General features: G+C 36.0%; 1 protein-coding gene across 21 annotated transcripts in view; it reads left to right on the forward strand.

Annotated features, from left to right (window-relative positions):
- Positions 1 to 20,707, forward strand: part of ADGRL3 (adhesion G protein-coupled receptor L3) — a 943,166-nt gene that overhangs the window by 878,173 nt on the left and 44,286 nt on the right. For all 21 annotated transcript variants that reach the window (XM_070791494.1, XM_070791493.1, XM_070791500.1 and 18 more), the window contains 2 exons: positions 2,446 to 2,614; positions 16,710 to 16,835. In XM_070791494.1, the coding sequence (XP_070647595.1) occupies positions 2,446 to 2,614; positions 16,710 to 16,835 (295 nt within the window). The remainder of the gene's footprint in view (positions 1 to 2,445; positions 2,615 to 16,709; positions 16,836 to 20,707) is intronic.

Here is a 20,707-nt window from a genome sequence, read left to right on the forward strand (position 1 = left end):
GTCAGATCAGTACTGGAAAATCATTAGAACTTCTGTCATTCACATTGAGGCAGAAGAGCAAACTGTGCAGGAAAATAATCAGGCATACAACTTCTCTGCAGAATAAATATGCTGCAGGTGTATTGCCAGGAAAATTCTGCTTCACCTCTTTTAATTGGATAGCACCTGAACTTAGTGCCACAGTAATAGCAACTTCATGTGGTACAGACTTGTTTTGCTTTTATTGGCTTTCTCCTTTCATTGTGATGTGCTCCTCTGTGCTGCATATGTCGTCATTTCTGTTGCTTGTTCGGACATCATTCATCTAAAACTATTTCATGATTTAGTGTTATTTCTTCAAATGATTTTCTGGATATGAAACTACCAAGTTACAAATGATACTAATGAAGTTCTTAGGCTAAATATCCAAAAGAAGGGGAAATACCTCCTTCAAAAATTAAATCTTGCATTGCCAAATAATCTCTTTCAAATTTGACACATATCTTGATTATTGATCATATCTTTTAAGCTTCTGAAACAAAGCTACAAGTCTGTACTAATCTAATAAAAATAAACCTAAATATTAAGATTTGGGCTTTTTCTCCTTTGTACATTTTAAAATTCTATGTCCTGCAGCAATAAACAAGATTGGCAACCTTTCGGTGATCTTGCTGTAGACTTTCAGTTTGTTCTTCTGGTGAAGAGTCCTTTGTTTTCATTTTCTCCAGTACCATTTCACTTACTTCTTCATGCTCTTCTTTTTTCTTTAGAATTTGGGCTCATCACTGTTTTATATCATTAACACTTGAGCCCATTATGTGTTTTCTAGTGGATAGCTGACTTGAATATTTTATCCTATCATTTTATTTCTAAAGCTGAATAACAATTTTGTCTTGGTTTAATGGCAACTCTTCCCATTTTTCCTTTTTCCAATATCTGTAAAAAACTGAGAGCTTTATCTTGAAAGTTCTCATACTTCTGAATCTGCTTTTGAAACAAGATATTAACTTCTAAGATGTTTTCTAATTTGTATATACAAACATGTCACATACATGTTTGTGGCATGGCAAACTTCCTTTAGGGATTCTTTATTCAAGATTATTAATTTTTTAATTAAGCACATTAAATTTAGTGGATGTTTCCATCTGAAATATAGTGGCTGATGGTTATAGAAGGAAAATGGTAAATATTTGAGATTAACTTTAATAAGACTTTAATAATATTTAACTACTCTGGGACATATCTTTCTTAAAATGTAGTTCTCTCTGAAAATTTATTAAACCCAGCTTCAGATTATAGTAAATATATGCAATTTTCCATCCTTTGTTTTGCAAAGTTTCAATCCCTGTAAATATTCATTTCTTAGACAATGTAAGTAGAGGATAGTAGTCTGCTGAAAAGAAATATTAGTTTACCATGTTCAGGAAGGTATACTGGGAAAGGAAAAGATGGGCTAAGACTATAGAAATCTAGACTGTTTTGGTCCTATCATATGTACATAGAAGTTGAGAAGATTACACTTTCAATTATTGGATTCCTATCTATTGGAAAGATTTATTTTATGTTGATAGTGAATACATAACCACAAATATATGAACTTTTGTCACCCATTTACTAGTATTGTGAATGGCAGCTTGGAGGAAACTAAGGGAATGGAGTGAGAGTGAGAATTTGTCTTCCGTTCTGGACTACTTTGTTCATACCTCTCCATCCCATTTTCAACTTCATTTTCTCCCATGAGTTTACAGACACTTCAAAGACATGAAGGTGTCCTGAGCCTTTGGGCTTCTTTTCAACAAAGCTGCCAATTGCCTGATTTCCAAAGTCTAGTCCAACATAACCCAGAAGACAGCAATCCAAAGGCTGAAAGAGTAGATGGTGATCTAGAGGGGAACTATTTTTTTTTCCATCTACTGTATATCACATTTGTTCTACATAACTACAGAATCAGACAGAAATTTATATGTGTTCCATATATTGGTTCCTTCTGTTTTTATCAGTACACATTAAATTTTTTATGGAAAAAGAGGAAATTTGGAAAAATGGGGTAAAAGTGTATCAGGTGAAGCACTAATGGAGAGTCTAGTCAAATAAATGTTATCATACCAATGAGACCAGTGGAGACTAACATAACTTTACAGACTTTCCCCCTTGCCATTAACCATAACTACATCTCCATATCATTCACATATGTGCTGCAAATACGTGAATAGTTTAATAGTACAAATCTGCTTTGCTTAAATGAATTTCTGTGTTCATAACATTTTCATTCATGTATATCTCCTCAAGCTTGAAAACTTGTAAGTTCTCATTAAAATCTTGAAGTACTTATACCACCTGTCTTACATTTCCTGTCAATAAACTTACCGTAACATTTTTTTCAGTGTCAGTATTGTTGATACAATATGACTATGTTAACTAAAGACAAACTATTTGATAACTCTTAATTTTCTCTTCTCTTTGCAGGTCATGGGTTATAGGTGCAATAGCTCTTCTCTGCCTATTAGGATTGACCTGGGCCTTTGGACTCATGTATATTAATGAAAGCACAGTCATCATGGCGTATCTCTTCACCATTTTCAATTCTCTACAGGGAATGTTTATATTCATTTTCCATTGTGTCCTACAAAAGAAGGTAAGCTAGAATTCTCTGTTCAGGAACAAATGGCATACAAAAAAAAAAAGAATAAATGGCATATATTCTATGATAACAAAACACCGTAATATAAATCATTCTTGATCCTTTTGTCTCTGAAAAATAAATATATGATTTGGTTAATTTCATTTTTATAATAGAAGAGAAAAACAGACATAAAATGCAATTGTAAAAGTTGATGAATGTGTTAACAACAAAAGACAGAATCATATTTTGATTTAGACAGTGCACAAAAATAATATTCTTATAGATTTGACCTTATTGTCTTTGATATTATTGGCAGACACATGGAATTGTATATTAGGAAGTAGATGTTCTAAGATGTATGGAGGCAAAGAATATACATATGTATATATTATATAGCATGGCATAGGAAATATATATTTTTCTATTTTTAAAAAAACTAGTTGTATATTCTAAGAAATATAAATATCTAAACAATTTATGATAGAAAGCATTTATTATTTTAATGAATGGTAAAACACTTAGTAAATATCTCTATGTGTGTGTTAGTTGCTCAGTCATGTCTAACTCTTTGTGACCCTATGGACTTAGGCCCACCATGCTCCTCTGTCCATGGGATTCTCCAAGCAAGAATACTGGAGTGACTTGCCATTCCCTTTTCAAGGGGATCTTCCTGACCCAGGAATTAAACCCAGGTCTCCTGCATTGCACACAGATTCTTTACTGTCTGAGACACCAGGGAAACCTGAAGATCTCTGAACTTCTTTAAAAGCATATTTTATTAAAATTTATGATTTTGATGATTAGAATGCAATATTTAATTTTTATAATGGTCTATTTTTTATTATTTTTCACATCTACCAAGACCTAAAGTACTCATTTTAAAAGTTAATTTTAGCAACTAAACACTTACATTGCTTTTTTTTAAATCTCAACATTGATTTTCTCATCTTATACTTTTTAACTCAATTAAAAATGTGGTCTTTATAGTTCTGATCACATAGACCCCTGAGCCAAGACTGTGTCCGAATCCTAGTTCCTCTACTTAATGGCTTATGTGACTTTGGGCCATTTAATTAGCATGCATGTGCTCCAGTTTCCTCATGTATAAAGTGGAGCTAATAAAATAATTATGATATATTGAGATGTGGCACTGAAGATGAAATGGGAAAATGTGATTTTTTTTTTCCCTAAGCAACAACAAGATCCACAGTTTTTCTTTGGAAAATGAAGAGTAAATATATCACTCTATATGATTTTGGGTTTGAAAGACTAAACAAATTAGAGAAATGTGTGTCCACTTATTGAGATGAGTTCAGTTTTATCCTGTTTTCAGCTTTATATCATGTTAGATATTAAAAATATGCTGGCATGATATTAAATGTAGGCTAGAATAACAATGTTGACTTAGGCCAGTTAATGTAGGTTACAGAAAACAGGTTAAGATGTTAGAATGGATGAATCTTCCTAAATACTTAATGTGCATACACCCCAATTGCAATCATTTAACCTAATAAATGTTTATTCTTTTTTACTCATGGCCCAATTGATGCAGGTGCCTAATGGAGGGACACAGCCAGTGACAGCTCAACTAACCTCACTATTTTATTTCCATAGTGATACCAACACCTTTACTAACACTTTGGATGTTGGTATCCAGCAGATAATCTGAGAAAAAGAGAGGGGACCTTGTATAAAAAGTCTGGAAATGGTTCATATCATTTCCACTCACATTCCATCAGATAGGACACTGTCAGTAGTACCACTCAAACTGCAAGCAAGGCTGGGAAACATAGTCTACCTCTTACACCCCAAGAAGATGAAGAATTGGGTATTATAATACAAACAGCTAGCAGGTGATGACACTTGGTCAGTGTGAAGACTTGGAGACATGAGCGATGAGTAAGAATAGAAATGGAAGAAAGTGTCTGAGGAGAAGAATGAAAAGATAGTATCTGAATTAAAGATAGGGGGAAGTGTCCAGAAGTAAACAGTGGTCAGTATTATAAAACACTGCAGAAAAGTCAGAAAGACTTGAAAAGATTTCTAGATTTTGTTAGAAAGGAGCCATAACTGATTGTCAAGAGAAATATGTAAAAAGGTGGAAGCAAAATCAGGAAAAGGTAGCATTTGTTCATGTAAATAAGGGAATATTGGGCCATCATAGGTAGTTATACTAACATTTTCAAATAAAGTAAACTGGATTTGCCGATTCTTTTCTATATTAGCTGGAAATTTTGTATGTGTGTATTGAAATTTTCTATAGAACAGAAAAGATTTTTGTGCTTTATGCATGAATTATTTTGATTGGAATTATCTTCATTAGCTAGTACCTATTAGAGTTTTCCCTTATTATTTTATTATGTCCAAAATACACATCACTGTTTTGATATCCAGGTAGAGATACCAAACCTTAGAATCCAAAAACAAATTATGGGTTTTAGTATATGGAACGTATTTAACAGAGGTGAATTTTTAAAAACTACATGTGATCAAGTTCAATTTTGTGATTCATTACAACAGAGTACAGCAAACTATAGTTTTCTTCTTGATTCATTCATTCACTGATGGACAGTTTGGTTACTTCCATATGTTGGCTGTTGTGAATAGTGCTTCAGTGAATATGGGCATGCAGATATCTCTTTAAGATCCTGATTTTTGTGTTCTTGGGATATAAGCCCAGAAGTGGGATTGCTGAATCATATGGTAGTTCTATTTTCAATTTTGTAAGGCACTTTCATATTGCTTTCCATAACAGTTGTATTTATTTATATTCCCACCAACAGGGCATAATACCTCTCTTTCTTCCATATTCTCACCAATTCTTATTGTGATTTAGTCTCTAAGTCATGTCCAACTCTTTGCAACCCTATGGGCTATAGCCCACCAAGCTCCTCTATCCATGAAATTTCCCAGGCAAAAATACTGGAGTGGGTTGCCATTTCCTTCTCCAGAGGATCTTCCTGACCCAGGGATGGAACATATGTCTCCTGTGTCTCCTGCATTGCGGCAGATTATTTACCCCTGAGATAGCAGAGAAGCACCAATTCTTATCTCTTGTTTTCTTCATGATAGCCATTCTAACATATGTGAAGTGATATCTAATTGTGATTTTGATTTTCATTTTTCTAATTAGTTATGTTGAGCATCTTTTCAAGCTAGCCATTTGCATGTCTTCTTAGAAAAAATGTCTATTCACTTCTTTAGTCCATTTTTAGTTGGACTGGGGGGGCTACTTTTGAGTAGGTGGGGCTACTTTTGAGTTGTATGAGTGCTTTGCATATTATTGGTGTTAACTACTTATCAGATGTATGATTGGCAAATATTTTCTTCCATTCTGTAGATAGCCATTCAACTCTGTTGTTTCTTTTGCTGTGCAGCAGCTTTTTAGTTTGATATAGTACAACTTATTACTTTTTCTTTTGTTGCTTGTTCTTTCTATGTGTGTGTGTTAGTCGCAGAGTCGTGTCCAAGTCTTTGCGATCCCTGTTCATGGAATTCCTCCAGGCAAGAATACTAAAGAGTAGGTTGCCATTTCTTCCTCCAGAGGATCTTCCCAACCCAGGGATTGAACCCAGGTCTCCCATATTTGGTGAGGTGTAGTCCTCTCCACTAGTCCACAGATAGCTTCTTTTATATTGGAACCCACCTCATGTCCAGCACAGTTGCAGCTGCTCATGCGACCAGACTTCAGGAGAAAAGAGGCTCATTTACTTATGTATAAGCAGAAGCAGCCTAAGGGGCAGGTGTCTAACTTAACATGTACTTCCAAGAGCTTTTGGATGCCCCCCAGTGAGGGCACCAGGGGTGCCATCTTTGGTGTATCCCTCTACCTGCTCTAGCTCTGGGGTGCCATCTTTTTTTCCTCTCCACAGGTGTCTTAAATTTGTAAAAAAAATTGATTGATTGATTTAATGAAGCAATGGCACCCCACTCCAGTACTCTTGCCTGGAAAATCCCATGGATGGAGGAACCTGGTAGGCTGCTGTCCATGGGGTTGCGAAGAGTCGGACACGACTGAGCGACTTCCCTTTTACTTTTCACTTTCATGCATTGGAGAAGGAAATGGCAACCCACTCCAGTGTTCTTGCCTGGAGAATCCCAGGGATGGGGGAGCCTGGTGGGCTGCCGTCTGTGGGGTCGCACAGAGTCGGACATGACTGAAGTGCCTTAGTAGTAGTAGTAGGCCTGGGAATTCCCTGGTGGTCCAGTGGCCAAGACCCAGCACTCCCAATGCAGGGGTCCCTGTTTGATCCCGAGTCAGGTAACTAGGTCTCACACACGGCAACTAAGAGTTCGCAAATTAGATGTTGTGTATGGTATAAGATAGTGAGGTTCAGTTTCATTCATTTACATCTGGTTATCCAGTTTTCCTAATGCCATTTATTAAGAGACTATATTTTCCCCATTATTTATTCATAGCTTTCTTATCGATATTAGTTAACCATATCAGTCCAGTTCAGTTGCTCAGTCCTGTCCAATCTTTGCAACCCATGGACTGCAGCACCTCAGGCTTCCCTGTCCATCACCAGCTCTCAAGCTTGCTCAAACTCATGTCCATCTTGTCGATGATGCCATCCAACCATCTCATCCTCTGTTGCCCAATTCTCCTCTGACCTTAAATCTTTCCCAGAATCAGGGTCTTTTCCAAGGAGTCAATTCTTCGCATCAAGTGGCCAAACTATTTGGTGGCCAAAGAGTTTCAGCTTCAGCATCAGTCCTTCCAATGAATATTCAGGACTGATTTCCCTTAGGATTCACTGGTTGGATCTCCTGGCAGTCCAACGGACTCTCGAGAGTCTTCTCCAACACCACAGCTCAAAACCATTAATTCTTTGGCACTCAGCTTTATTTATAGTCCAACTCTCACATCCATACATGACAACTGGAAAATCATAGCTTTGACTAGATGGACCTTTGTTGGCAAAGTAATGTCTCTGCTTTTTAATACTAGGTTTGTCATAGCTTTTCTTCCAAGGAGCAAGCATCTTTTAATTCCATGGCTGCAGTCACCATCTGCAGTGACTTTGGAGTCCTCCAAAAAATAAAGTCTGTCCCTGTTTTCCATAGTTTCCCCATCTATTTGTCATGAAGTAATGGGACTGGATGCCATGATCTTCGTTTTTGAATGTTGAGTTTTAAGCCAGCTTTTTCACTCTTCTTTTTCACTTTCATCAAGAGGTTCTTTAGTTCCTCTTCACTTTCTGCCGTAAGGGTAGTGTCATCTGCATATATGAGGTTATTGATATTTCTCCCAGCAATTTTGATTCCAGCTTGTGCCTCATCCAGCCTGGCATTTCTCATGATGTCTGTATATAAGTTAAATAAGCAGGGTGACAATACTTGACATACTGCTTTCATGATTTGGACTAGTCTGTTGTTCCACATCCGGTTCTAACTGATGCTTCTTGACCTGCATACAGATTTCTCAGGAGGCAGGTACCAAAGAGATGGTTTGGTACTCCATCTCTTTAAGAATTTTCCACAGTTTATTGTGATCTACACAGTCAAAGGCTTTGCCATAATCAGTAAAGCAGAACTAGATGTTTTTCTGATATTCTCTTGCTTTTTCTATGATGCAGTGTTGGCAATATAATCTCTGGTTCCTCTGCCTTTTCTAAAACTAGCTTGAACATCTGGAAGTTCATGGTTTATGTACTGTTGAAGCCTCACTGGGAGAATTTTGAGCATTACTTTGCTAGTGTGTGTGATGAGTGCAATTGTGCCGTAGTTTGAACGTTCTTTACCATTGCCTTTCTGTGGGATTGGAATGAAAAGTGACCTGTTCCAGTCCTGTGGCCACTGCTGAGTTTTCCAAATATTGAATGCAACACTTTCACAGCATCATCTTTTAGGATTTGAAATAGGTCAACTGTAATTCCATCACCTCCACTAGCTTTGTTCGTAGTGATGCTTCCTAAGGTCCACTTGACTTCACATTCCAGGATGTCTGGCTCTAGGTGAGTGATCACAACATTGTGGTTACCTGGGTTATGAAGATCTTTTTGGTGTAGTTCTGTGTATTCTTGCCAACTCTTCTTAATATCTTCTACATCTGTTAGGTGCATACCATTTCTGTCCTTTATTGTGGCCATCTTCGCATGAAATATTTCCTTGGCATCTCTGACTTTCTTGAAGAGATCTCTAGTCTTTCCCATTCTATTGTTTTCCTCTATTTCTTTGCATTGATCACTGAGGAAGCCTTTCTTATCTCTCCTTGCTATTCATTGGAACTCTGGATTCAAATGGGTATGTGTTTCCTTTCCTCCTTTGCCTTTCATCTCTTTTTTTCAGCTATTTGTAAAGCCACCTCAGACAATGGTTTTACCTTTTTGCATTTCTTTTTCTTGGGGATGGTCTTGATAACTGCCTTCTGTTCAATGTCATGAACCACCATCCATAGTTCTTCAGGCTCTCTGTCTGTCAGGTCTAATCCCTTGAATCTATTTGTCACTTCCACTGTGTAATCATAAGGGATTCAATTTAAGTCAAGCCTGAATGGTCTGGTTTCCCTACTTTCTTCAATATAAGTCTGAATTTGGCAATAAGGAGTTCATGATCTGAGCCACAGTCAGCTCCTGGTCTTGTGTTTGCTGACTGTATAGAGCCTCTGTAACTTTGGCTGCAAATAATATAATCAATTTGATTTTGGTATTGACTATCTGGTGATGTCCATGTGTAGAGTCATCTCTTGTGTGTTGGAAGAGGATGTTTTTACTATGAGCAGGTATAGACAAGGGTTTATTTATGGGCTCACAATCTGTTCCATTGGGCTTGCATTGTAGCTCAGCTGGTAAAGAATTTGCCTGCAATGCGGGAGACCTGGGCTTGATCCCTGTGTTGCAAAGATCCCCTGGAAAAGGGAAAGGCTACCCACTCCAGTATTCTGGCCTGGAGAATGCATGGACTGTATAGTCCATGGGGTCAGATAGAGTCAGAAACGACTGAGTGACTTTCACTTCAGAATCTGATCCTTTGCCTATTGATCTATTTTTCCAATACTGTGCTGTTGTGATTACTATAGTTTTGTGCTATGGTGTGCAGTCTGCAACGTGATGCCTCCATCTTTGTTCTTTCTTCTCAGGATTGCTTTGGCTGTTTGGAGTCTTTGGTGGTTCTGTATACATTTAAGGATATCTTTTTCTGTATCTGTGAAAAATATTGGAACTTTTATAGAAACTGCATTGAACCTATGGATAGCTTTGGTTCTTATGGACATTTTAACAGTCTTATTTCTTGTAGGAGGTTTTTCTTAAGCCATCTGACTGATTTCAATAATATGCTCATCTTATGTAGTTACTCATATTTGAGTAGAGAAATGTAAAATATTCCATTTTTGAGATCATTGTTTTATAGGATTATTTGTTGATTGATTCAACTCATTAGTAACAAAAAAAATCAAACTTTGAATTGTCAGTCATTTTCTAGAGTGTAGGTTGTATGATTATGTCACCAGCATCTCTACTTTATCATTAAGGTTGTCAAGTTTTCTTTGTTGTTAATTATGTGAAACATCTCAGAAAGTTTCATAATGATTTTATTTCTGATCAGAGAGTATAAAAGAAATATTCTTTGGGCAGGTATATTTTCTTTTCCATCTTTATTTTAGAACAACCTCATGTTGAATAATCACATGCCATATCTGATTGGGATAAGATGTTGTATCATGTGAAATAGTGGATTAGAATATGCAAATGACTAAATTGTCAAATACATTATATTATAATATGAAGAGATACCTCTCATGGAGATGGTGCATGTTATTTGTGCTTTTTGCTTTTTAACATACATGCTCACCACTTCAGATCTAATCATAGAAAAATTAAGTCTGTAATGATTCAGTAAGTAATATAGCTAAATGTGGGACTAGGTATCACAAGATATCTTTATTTACTGGTTAGTTATATAATCAGTTCAGAATATTTAACATTTTTTGGTATATTTTCATGGTGAATTCCTTCTTATATAATACTGTTCCCTTTGAAAGTAACAGAAATGGAAGTGGTTCCCTTTCTTCTTCTTTCTCTAATAGCCTCTCTCTCCCCAAAATATCTGTTTAGGTTTAAATCACTTCACTAAAAAACACTTCTTATTCTAAGGAGAAAAGCATCATTTGTTGAGTTCATTAAGAAAAACAAAATAGGATATAGGTTATGGTGAAAATTTAGGTTCTAGGAGATATTTCATAAATTGAATACAAATTACTAAACTGTAATTGATAATGCCTCCATATGGGTGGAGATTTTTAACTTTCCTAAATTCTAATTAAATATTTGTCCTCATTTTCTCCAGAGACAAAGAATGAGATAATCTAATAGATAATAATATATAATACCTTATGTTGGTTATATCAATAATAGAAATGCAGCATCTTAGTGAGCGCTTTCTGATCACAGAGCACCCATGAGATTTGGATATTTTCACATAATGCATATCACTTAACCTTTTCAGTCTTTCAGTTTACTTTCATTGCTTAATCTTTTTAGTGTTCTTATTTGTAAAATGTCAGTAATAATTACTTCCTAGATTCATTTTGAGTGAGGAGCCTAGCATCAGATCAGATCAGATCAGATCAGATCAGTAACTCAGTCGTGTCCAACTCTTTGCAACACCATGAATCGCAGCACGCCAGGCCTCCCTGTCCATCACCAACTCCCAGAGTTCACTCAGACTCACGTCCATTGAGTCAGTGAGGCCATCCAGCCATCTCATCCTCTGTCGTCCCCTTCTCCTCCTGCCCCCAATCCCTCTCAGCATCAGAGTCTTTTCCAATGAGTCAACTCTTCGCATGAGATGGCCAAAGTACTGGAGTTTCAGCTTTAGCATCATTCCTTCCAAAGAAATCCCAGGGCTGATCTCCTTCAGAATGGACTGGTTGGATCTCCTTGCAGTCCAAGGGACTCTCAAGAGTCTTCTCCAACACCACAGTTCAAAAGCATCAATTCTTCGGTGCTCAGCCTTCTTCACAGTCCAACTCTCACATCTGTACATGACCACAGGAAAAACCATAGCCTTGACTACAAGAACCTTTGTTCGTAAAGTAATGTCTCTGCTTTTGAATATGCTATCTAGGTTGGTCATAACTTTCCTTCCAAGGAGTAAGTGTCTTTTAATTTCATGGCTGCAGTCACCATCTGCCCAGAAAAATAGTCTGACACTGTTTCCACTATTTCCCCATCTATTTCCCATGAAGTGGTGGGACCGGATGCCATGATCTTCGTTTTCTGAGTGTTGAGCTTTAAGCCAACTTTTTCACTCTCCTCTTTCACTTTCATCAAGAGGCTTTTTAGTTCCTCTTCACTTTCTGCCATAAGGGTGGCATCATCTGCGTATCTGAGGTTATTGATATTTCTCCCGGCAATCTTGATTCCAGCTTGTGTTTCTTCCAGTCCAGCGTTTCTCATGATGTACTCTGCATATAAGTTAAATAAACAGGGTGACAATATACAGCCTTGACGTACTCCTTTTCCGATTTGGAACCAGTCTATTGTTCCATGTCCAGTCTAACTGTTGCTTCCTGACCTGCATACAGATTTCTCAAGAGGCATGTCAAGTGGTTTGGTATTCCCATCTCTTTCAGAATTTTCCACAGTTTGTTGTGATCCACACAGTCAAAGGCTTTGGCATAGTCAATAAAGCAGACATAGATGTTTTCTGGAACTCTCTTGCTTTTTCCATGATCCAGCGGATGTTGGCAATTTGATCTCTGGTTCCTCTGCCTTTTCTAAAACCAGCTTGAGCATCAGGAAGTTCACGGTTCACATATTGCTGAAGCCTGGCTTGGAGAAGTTTGAGCCTTACTTTACTAGCGTGTGAGATGAGTGCAATTGTGAGGTAGTTTGAGCATTCTTTGGCATTGCCTTCTTTGGGATTGGAATGAAAACTGACCTTTTCCAGTCCTGTGGCCACTGCTGAGTTTTCCAAGTTTGCTGGCATATTGAGTGCAGCACTTTCACAGCATCATCTTTCAGGATTTGAAATAGCTCCACTGGAATTCCATCACCTCCACTAGCTTTGTTCATAGTGATGCTTTCTAAGGCCCACTGTACTTCACATTCCAGGATGTCTGGCTCTAGGTCAGTGATCACACCATCGTGATTATCTGGGTCATGAAGATCTTTTTTGTACAGTTCTTCTGTGTATTCTTGCCATCTCTTCTTAATATCTTCTGCTTCTGTTAGGTCCATACCATTTCTGTCCTTTATCGAGCTCATCTTTGCATGAAATGTTCCTTTGGTATCTCTGATTTTCTTGAAGAGATCTCTAGTCTTTCCCATTCTGTTGTTTTCCTCTATTTCTTTGCATTGATCACTGAAGAAGGCTTTCTTATCTCTTCTTGCTATTCTTTGGAACTCTGCATTCAGATGTTTATCTTGCCTTTTCTCCTTTGCTTTTCGCTTCTCTTCTTTTCACAGCTATTTGTAAGGCCTCCCCAGACTGCCATTTTGCTTTTTTGCATTTCTTTTCTATGGGAATGGTCTTGATCCCTGTCTCCTGTACAATGTCACGAACCTTATTCCATATTTCATCAGGCACTCTATCTATCAGATCTAGGCCCTTAAATCTATTTATCACTTCCACTGTATAATCATAAGCGATTTGATTTAGGTCATACCTGAATGGTCTAGTGGTTTTCCCTACTTTCTTCAGTTTAAGTCTGAATTTGGCAATAAGGAGTTCATGGTCTGAGCCACAGTCAGCTCCTGATCTTGTTTTTGCTGACTGTATAGAGCTTCTCCATCTTTGGCTGCAAAGAATATAATCAATCTGATTTCAGTGTTGACTATCTGGTGATGTCCATGTATAGGGTCTTCTCTTGTGTTGTTGGAAGAGGGTGTTTGTTATGACCAGTGCATTTTCTTGGCAAAACTCTATCAGTCTTTGCCCTGCTTCATTCCGTATTCCAAGGCCAAATTTGCCTGTTACTCCAGGTGTTTCTTGACTTCCTACTTTTGCATTCCAGTCCCCTATAATGAAAAGGACATCTTTTTTGGGTGTTAGTTCTAAAAAGTCTTGTAGGTCTTTAGAAAACCGTTCAACTTCAGCTTCTTCAGCGTTACTGGTTGGGGCATAGACTTGGATTACTGTGATATTCAATGGTTTGCCTTGGAAACGAACAGAGATCATTCTGTCTTTTTTGAGATTGTATCCAAGTACTGCATTTTGGATTCTTTTGTTGACCATGATGGCCACTCCATTTCTTCTGAGGGATTCCTGCTCTCAGTAGTAGATATAATGGTCATCTGAGTTAAATTCACCCATTCCAGTCCATTTCAGTTCGCTGATTCCTAGAATGTTGACGTTCACTCTTGCCATCTCTTGTTTGACCACTTCCAATTTGCCTTGATTCATGGACCTGACATTCCAGGTTCCTATGCAATATGGCTCTTTACAGCATCGGACCTTGCTTCTATCACCAGTCACATCCACAGCTGGGTATTGTTTTTGCTTTGGCTCCATCCCTTCATTCTTTCTGGAGTTATTTCTCCACTGATCTCCAGTAGCATATTGGGCACCTACTGACCTGGGGAGTTCCTCTTTCAGTATCCTATCATTTTGCCTTTTCATACGGTTCATGGGGCTCTCAAGGCAAGAATACTGAAGTGGTTTGCCATTCCCTTCTCCAGTGGACCACATTCTGTCAGATCTCTCCACCATGACCCTCCCGTCTTGGGTTGCCCCACGGGCATGGCTTAGTTTCATTGAGTTAGACAAGGCTGTGGTCCTAGTGTGATTAGAATGACTAGTTTTCTGTGAGTATGGTTTCAGTGTGTTTGCCCTCTAATGCCCTCTTGCAACACCTACCGTCTTACTTGGGTTTCTCTTACCTTGGGCATGGGGTATCTCTTCATGGCTGCTCCAGCAAAGCGCAGCCATTGCTCCTTACCTTGGACAAGGGGTATCTCTCACTTTGCTAGGAGCCTAGCATAGTTCCTAGCAAAGAATGTTTAAGATGGAGAAGCTTCCTCATCTCACCCTCCTATCTCACCCTCACGCATATCTTCAACAAACACACACAGAGAAGTTGTCACAGACTTATTTTAAAGAACAAAATATGAATTGGCTTGTAAATAATGAATAAAAATGATGGTTTGTAATTAATGATAAATGGCATAAAAACTTGGTTGGAAACAATATAATTTAAATATATTAAAATATGTAGTTTTGGCATAACCAGTGAAAGGCTTTAAAGATTAGCACATCATGCCTCTTTGTTCTGCTCACACTGAGCACCTTTTTTATCTTATCTATCCTATCTTTCAACTTAATTCACTAAACCAACAAATTCCAACATATATATATATTTTTTAATTAATTTATTTTTTAATTGAAGGATAATTGCTTTACAGAATTTTGTTGATTTCTTTCAAACCTCAACATGTATCAGCCATTGGTATACATGTGAAGATTATTTCAGCAGTCTTCTCTGGGAAGCCTTTCTTGGTCCCTCTCTACTTCTATCAGGCACTCCTTCTCCATGCTTTGATTCACATGACTTTGTATCACTGTTCCTATCACATGATTTAGTGAATGTGAGTTCTTCAAACAAATCTGAATCTAGTCAGTCTCTGATTTTGCCATATTATAGATGGAATGAACTGTAATATATTTAGATAATGTTTAATTTCAAATACTAACTTTAATATATCATACACACTCCTTATTTTTCTCTTGATTCTAAGTAAAATTTCTCAGAAAAGCATGTTTTTATAAGTTTGTTTTAAATAATATTACATTGTCACAAATTCTGGAAACTATGAACTCATGTGAAATCAATGAAATGCTAAAGACAATATATATACAATATCATTTCATAATGAATATAAACTTTGTGAATATAAAACCAGTAAGTTGTCCTATAATGTGTTTTAATTGAGGAACAAGTAATTGGCATTTATTTTTCTTGATGTCACTAGTGGAGATATGATTTAGAACAATTTCTGTTTATTTTTGTAAGTCTTGTTTGATTAAATTGATTTCCCCCAGAATTGTTGATATATTTTCTTATCTGAAATATCAGCTAAAAAATGTGTATCTCCTTTTATATTGTGATTTTTATGCTACAACAAGGATTAATTAGTTAATTGCAGTCCTATATAGGAAAGCAATCATATTTCTCTGTAATTATTTAATAGAACTATTTTGATGAAAGTCTTCCCTCATAGTTCAGTTGGTAAAGACTCTGCAATGCAGGAGACCCAGGTTCAATTCCTGGATTGGGAAGATTCCCTGGAGAAGGAAATGGCAACCCATTCCAGTATTCTTGCCTGAAAAATACCATTGACAGAGGAGACTGGCAGGCTATAGTCCATGGTGTTGTAAGAGTTGGAGATGACTTAGTGACTAAACCACCACCATTTTGAGGGAATAAATTTTAAATATTTTGAATTTTATATTCTCAAATTGACAGTTTACCTCTTTTAAGAGAAATACATTTCAAAGAAATATAAATTATTTTAAAATGCTTAGCCCAACACATTCTTTTTTTCTGCTCTGTCTTTAAATATTTTGTCTCTTCTTTCTCTCTCACCTGTTTCCATTTCCTCTTCTCTCTAACTTCCTGGCTAGACCTCTGCCTAAATGATAGTTGCACCAATAGGGATACTTTGTATCAGATCTATGAAGCTAAAAATAGTGTAGAAAAGTCTTTTAAGTTTTTGTTTTTTCAACTAAGAGATTATATCATTATGGTGTGATTGGGCATATGTGTGTTTATGTGTTTTAAAAAGTCCAGTTATACAAATTTCAATCTTCACAGTATGGATATTATTTTATATTGGGTTCAATGCACAATACTGGATGCTTGGGGCTAGTGCACTGGGACGACCCAGAGGGATGGTATGGGGAGGGAGGAGGGAGGAGGGTTCAGGATGGGGAGCACATGTATACCTGTGATGGATTCATTTTGATATTTGGCAAAACTAATACAATTATGTAAAGTTTAAAAATAAAATTAAAAAAAAAAAACATAAAATATATTCTGAACAGACTTTCTTATTTATATCTGTAGGGCAAAATGTTTTAATTATCTGAAAATAAAACTCACGTACATTTTATATTTCTAGCTGAAATGAAGTCTTTGCTAATAGAGGTTAATGTTTTTGACTAGGTACGAAAAGAGTATGGGAAATGCCTGCGAACACACTGCTGTAGTGGCAGAAGTACAGAGAGCTCCATCGGCTCAGGGAAAACATCTGGTTCTCGGACTCCTGGGCGCTACTCCACAGGCTCACAGGTAAACAATATTTGTTAATTAAAATGAAATAGCTCTTATCTGTATTCGATTATGAGTTGCTGTCCTTTCTTGATGAGATTTATTTTCTATCCCCAGCATTTAACAAAACACAATTTTGTTGTTTTGTATTAGTGTGTCTCAAATGAAAATGGTTATGACAGAAATTTAAGAAACCAAACTGCAAAAAAATTTGAAGTTTAGAGTCTAAGTTTGAATAGTAATTCATGATTTCAGATTGTTCCTAGTTGAATGAAAAATGAACGTGAGGAAAGGAATTTGACATATAACCTAAAATTTTAAGAAAGTAATACTTTACATAAATGTTCTTAATTACTTCTTTTAATTAGTCTAATAATTCTTTATTGTATACTGAAAATATTTACTTATTAAATAGGTTTAATAGAAAGTTATAACTCATTTCATGTTGTATGCTAGTAGATCAAAGGGCAATTCAGAATACCAAAGTAGCATCATTGATTTAACTGGTTAAAGTGCTTGCTTCCATGAGTCCAGAACTTCAGTTCAGTTCAGTTCATTTTAGTCTCTCAGTCTTGTCTGATTCTTTGTGACCCCATGAACTGCAGCATGTCAGGCCTCTCTGTCCATCACTGACTCTTGGAGTTTACCCAAACTCACGTCCATTGAGTCGGTGATGCCATCAACCATCTCATCCTCTGTCGTCCCCTTCTTCTCCTGCCTCAATCTTTTCCAGCATCAGGGTCTTTTCAAATGAGTCAGCTCTTTGCATCTGGTGGCCAAAGTATTGGAGTTTCAGCTTCAACATCAGCACTAGATATATTAATAATGACTGCATCACCCCTCTCAAAGGAAATTCTGAACTTCTAAGTAACTTGTCTTCTATTTTCTACACAATGTCAGTCCAAAGATTACTATGTAGAAATTTCAGCAACTCTAGGATGCTAAAATGCACCAAATAAAAGACATATGTGTGTCATGCATGAGTGAGTTTGAGTTCCAATTACCAAACTAATATTTCTAAGAATATATGATTCAGTGGGAAAAACAATCATTTTGTAGTGTTGTTAACTGAAATTTTCTGAAGAAGACTTGAATTGAAATTCCAAAATAAATTTATAAATCAAGAGCATATTTTAACTCTATTAACGCAACCTTCTAAATTATTTATTTTAATTTGGTAAGTATTTATATACACATATATATAATAAAAAAGATCATTTGTTCTTTGACTAATTCCAATTGGCTTATAAATATAATAGGTTCAGTTTCCCTAGACAATTCCATTCATATGCTTAGAAAATTAAATATCCTTGTAACCTTTAATTATAATATCACTTGCCAAGCTAATATATCTTATTCTCTAAAACACATTCATTGTCAGGCTGGACAGTTGTACACACTGAACTAGCACTTGAAAAACTCTTATAAACCAAAGATAATAAACAATATTCTCAGAAATGTTTTCATCACACTAAAGGAGTTATGTTTTATTTTATAAATAAAACCACATATCTACTATCAATCTAATAGTTCCAACTAAACATTTTAAAACAAACATGTAACTGTCAAACCTATCAGTTATATGTTAGTTTTAGAATGTTTATTTTTATTTTGACAAGTTATCTTGACATTTAACAACCACAAATTATCATAATAATCATGGAACTTATTCCCACATATAAGAATAGGCAGTTATTTAAAATTTGAATTTATTTTCTTATTTCTATGGCTTAGTAAGGTTGAAAAGTTGTAAATTACGGAAGCAAATGTACCAAATTAGATGGACTAAGATTTCTGAGTCAGGACTAGTAAATTTTCATTCCGAATCTGAGTTTCATGTAAGAGTACAGCCACACCTGGATACTTTCTGTATGACCTTCTTGTGATCCAGTCCTTCATTTTCAACCTGATAAATTCTTACCTCTCTTTTTTGTAACAGTCTTTTCAACAATTTTAAATTGAAATTTCTGAGATTCTGTATGTCATTTAACTTGATCTGTTTCTGCATTCCTTTCATATAACTGAGCTCATCAACCATTATCCCACAGCCATTTTATTGACAAATGTCTTCAGTGAAATCATAGTATTTCGGAGCTTCATGCATTATATTAGAACAGAGTTGTGCAATGTTTAGCATTACTTCTAACCCACAAGATAAAATACTGCAGTTTAAAAGAACAATCATAAACTTTGTGAGTGTGTAGACCTTGTTTTAATTCTAGCCTTGCCATATTCCTACCAGCTGTGACACAAAACAAGTCATTAAATCTCATTAGCCCTCAATTTTTTCATAAGTAAAGTGTTTTCTGATTTCTTACATCATTAGGAAGATTAAGCTAATGTGTACAAACATGACAAATTGTGTATGCTCAAAAAGTTGGAATAGATATCACTTACTAGTGGCATTATTGCAGACTATAATTTCAGGTATATATTTTAAAGCCGTGTCTTTTTTTTTTTTTGTACTTTTATAGTTATAACATCACAATTATAATATTGGGAAGAAAAACCTCACATTGTTTTCTTGTGCTTAATATAATATCAATTCTGTTTAACTTTGACAGTCTGACACTACACAGAGTACTATTACTTAAATATAGTCTGTTTAGGTAGAAATAGTAAACATTTTACATTAACTGTGAAATTCCATGCGCAACATCTAAAACATTCACTGATATTGAGGTAATATTTTGAGAGTATAGGTGTCTTTTTCCACATCAGAGAACTTCTAAAATAACAATCATTATTTTTTGTTGTTAAGAAACATTGGATTTATGTTATAAAATGCCAAGCAATATTATAAGCTCTGGTGATAAAATGGTTAAAAGACAACTTCATCCAAGATCTGGGGCTTTCATACTAACTGTAAAAGGCAGAAAATTTATTAACAATCAAATAAACCAACAGAAAATATCAGATTATAAAAGTTGCTGCAGAACCAAATATAGCCATATGATGCATAAAGTCCAGGTGGTTACTTGGATTAAGTGCTAGGCCAAGACTGTTGGGAGAAATGACAGGAAGGGTGTTCAGGGAAAGAGAATTTCAGGTGAGAGTGCATCAAATATAAAGCCACTTAGGTGGGTAAGAACTTGAAACTTTGGGAGTAGGAAGAATGTCATTGGTTCAAGTGGTGTGTGAATGGGAAATGAAGAAAGCTGGAGACGGATCCTTAGGTATTTGTAAGAGAACTGGAGTTTTGATTTTATTTTGACTATTTAGAAAGTTAAGGATATAATTTAGAAAAGGAGGTGACAGGAAATCACCCACATATAATAAAATCATGTGGCTACTGTGTAGGTAATGGAGGGATGTGATTTTCAAGACTAAAAAGTAAAAATCCTCTCCATCTGTTAATCTCCCAGTGGTAATCACTTATAAAAGATTGGTTTATAAAAACTCTGACTGAAGTATTGTTCTTTCCACCTTGACCTTTCATTAATTGTTCTGTCATCTATTCTCAGTTGTTTTGTTGAATTTGTAGATGTATTTACTTTTGTTATATAGTATTTTAAACCAAAAATATATGTACCATAGATTAAATTGTGAAGTGTAGTAATAAAATCAACACCTGTGAACTCATCATCAAACTTAGGAAATAGAGTATTTGCCATATGTTTTTCCCTTCTTGAAACTTCTCCCTAAGCAATCCCTGTATCTCCCTACCAGAGACAATCTACTAACCTTTTGTTTGTCATTTTCATGACTTATTCTAAAAATTTCTTCACCTCTCCAAAAGATGTTAATTACTTCACCTAAAATATTTCTTTTTTTTTTTAAATTTTTTATTCCTTTATTTCTCATGTGTTCCCCATCCTGAACCCTCCTCCCTCCTCCCTCCCCATACCACCCCTCTGGGTCGTCCCAGTGCACCAGCCCCAAGCATCCAGCAT

Source organism: Bos indicus, chromosome 6 (assembly GCF_029378745.1).
Source record: "Bos indicus isolate NIAB-ARS_2022 breed Sahiwal x Tharparkar chromosome 6, NIAB-ARS_B.indTharparkar_mat_pri_1.0, whole genome shotgun sequence".
Classification (NCBI taxonomy): Eukaryota; Metazoa; Chordata; class Mammalia; order Artiodactyla; family Bovidae; genus Bos; species Bos indicus.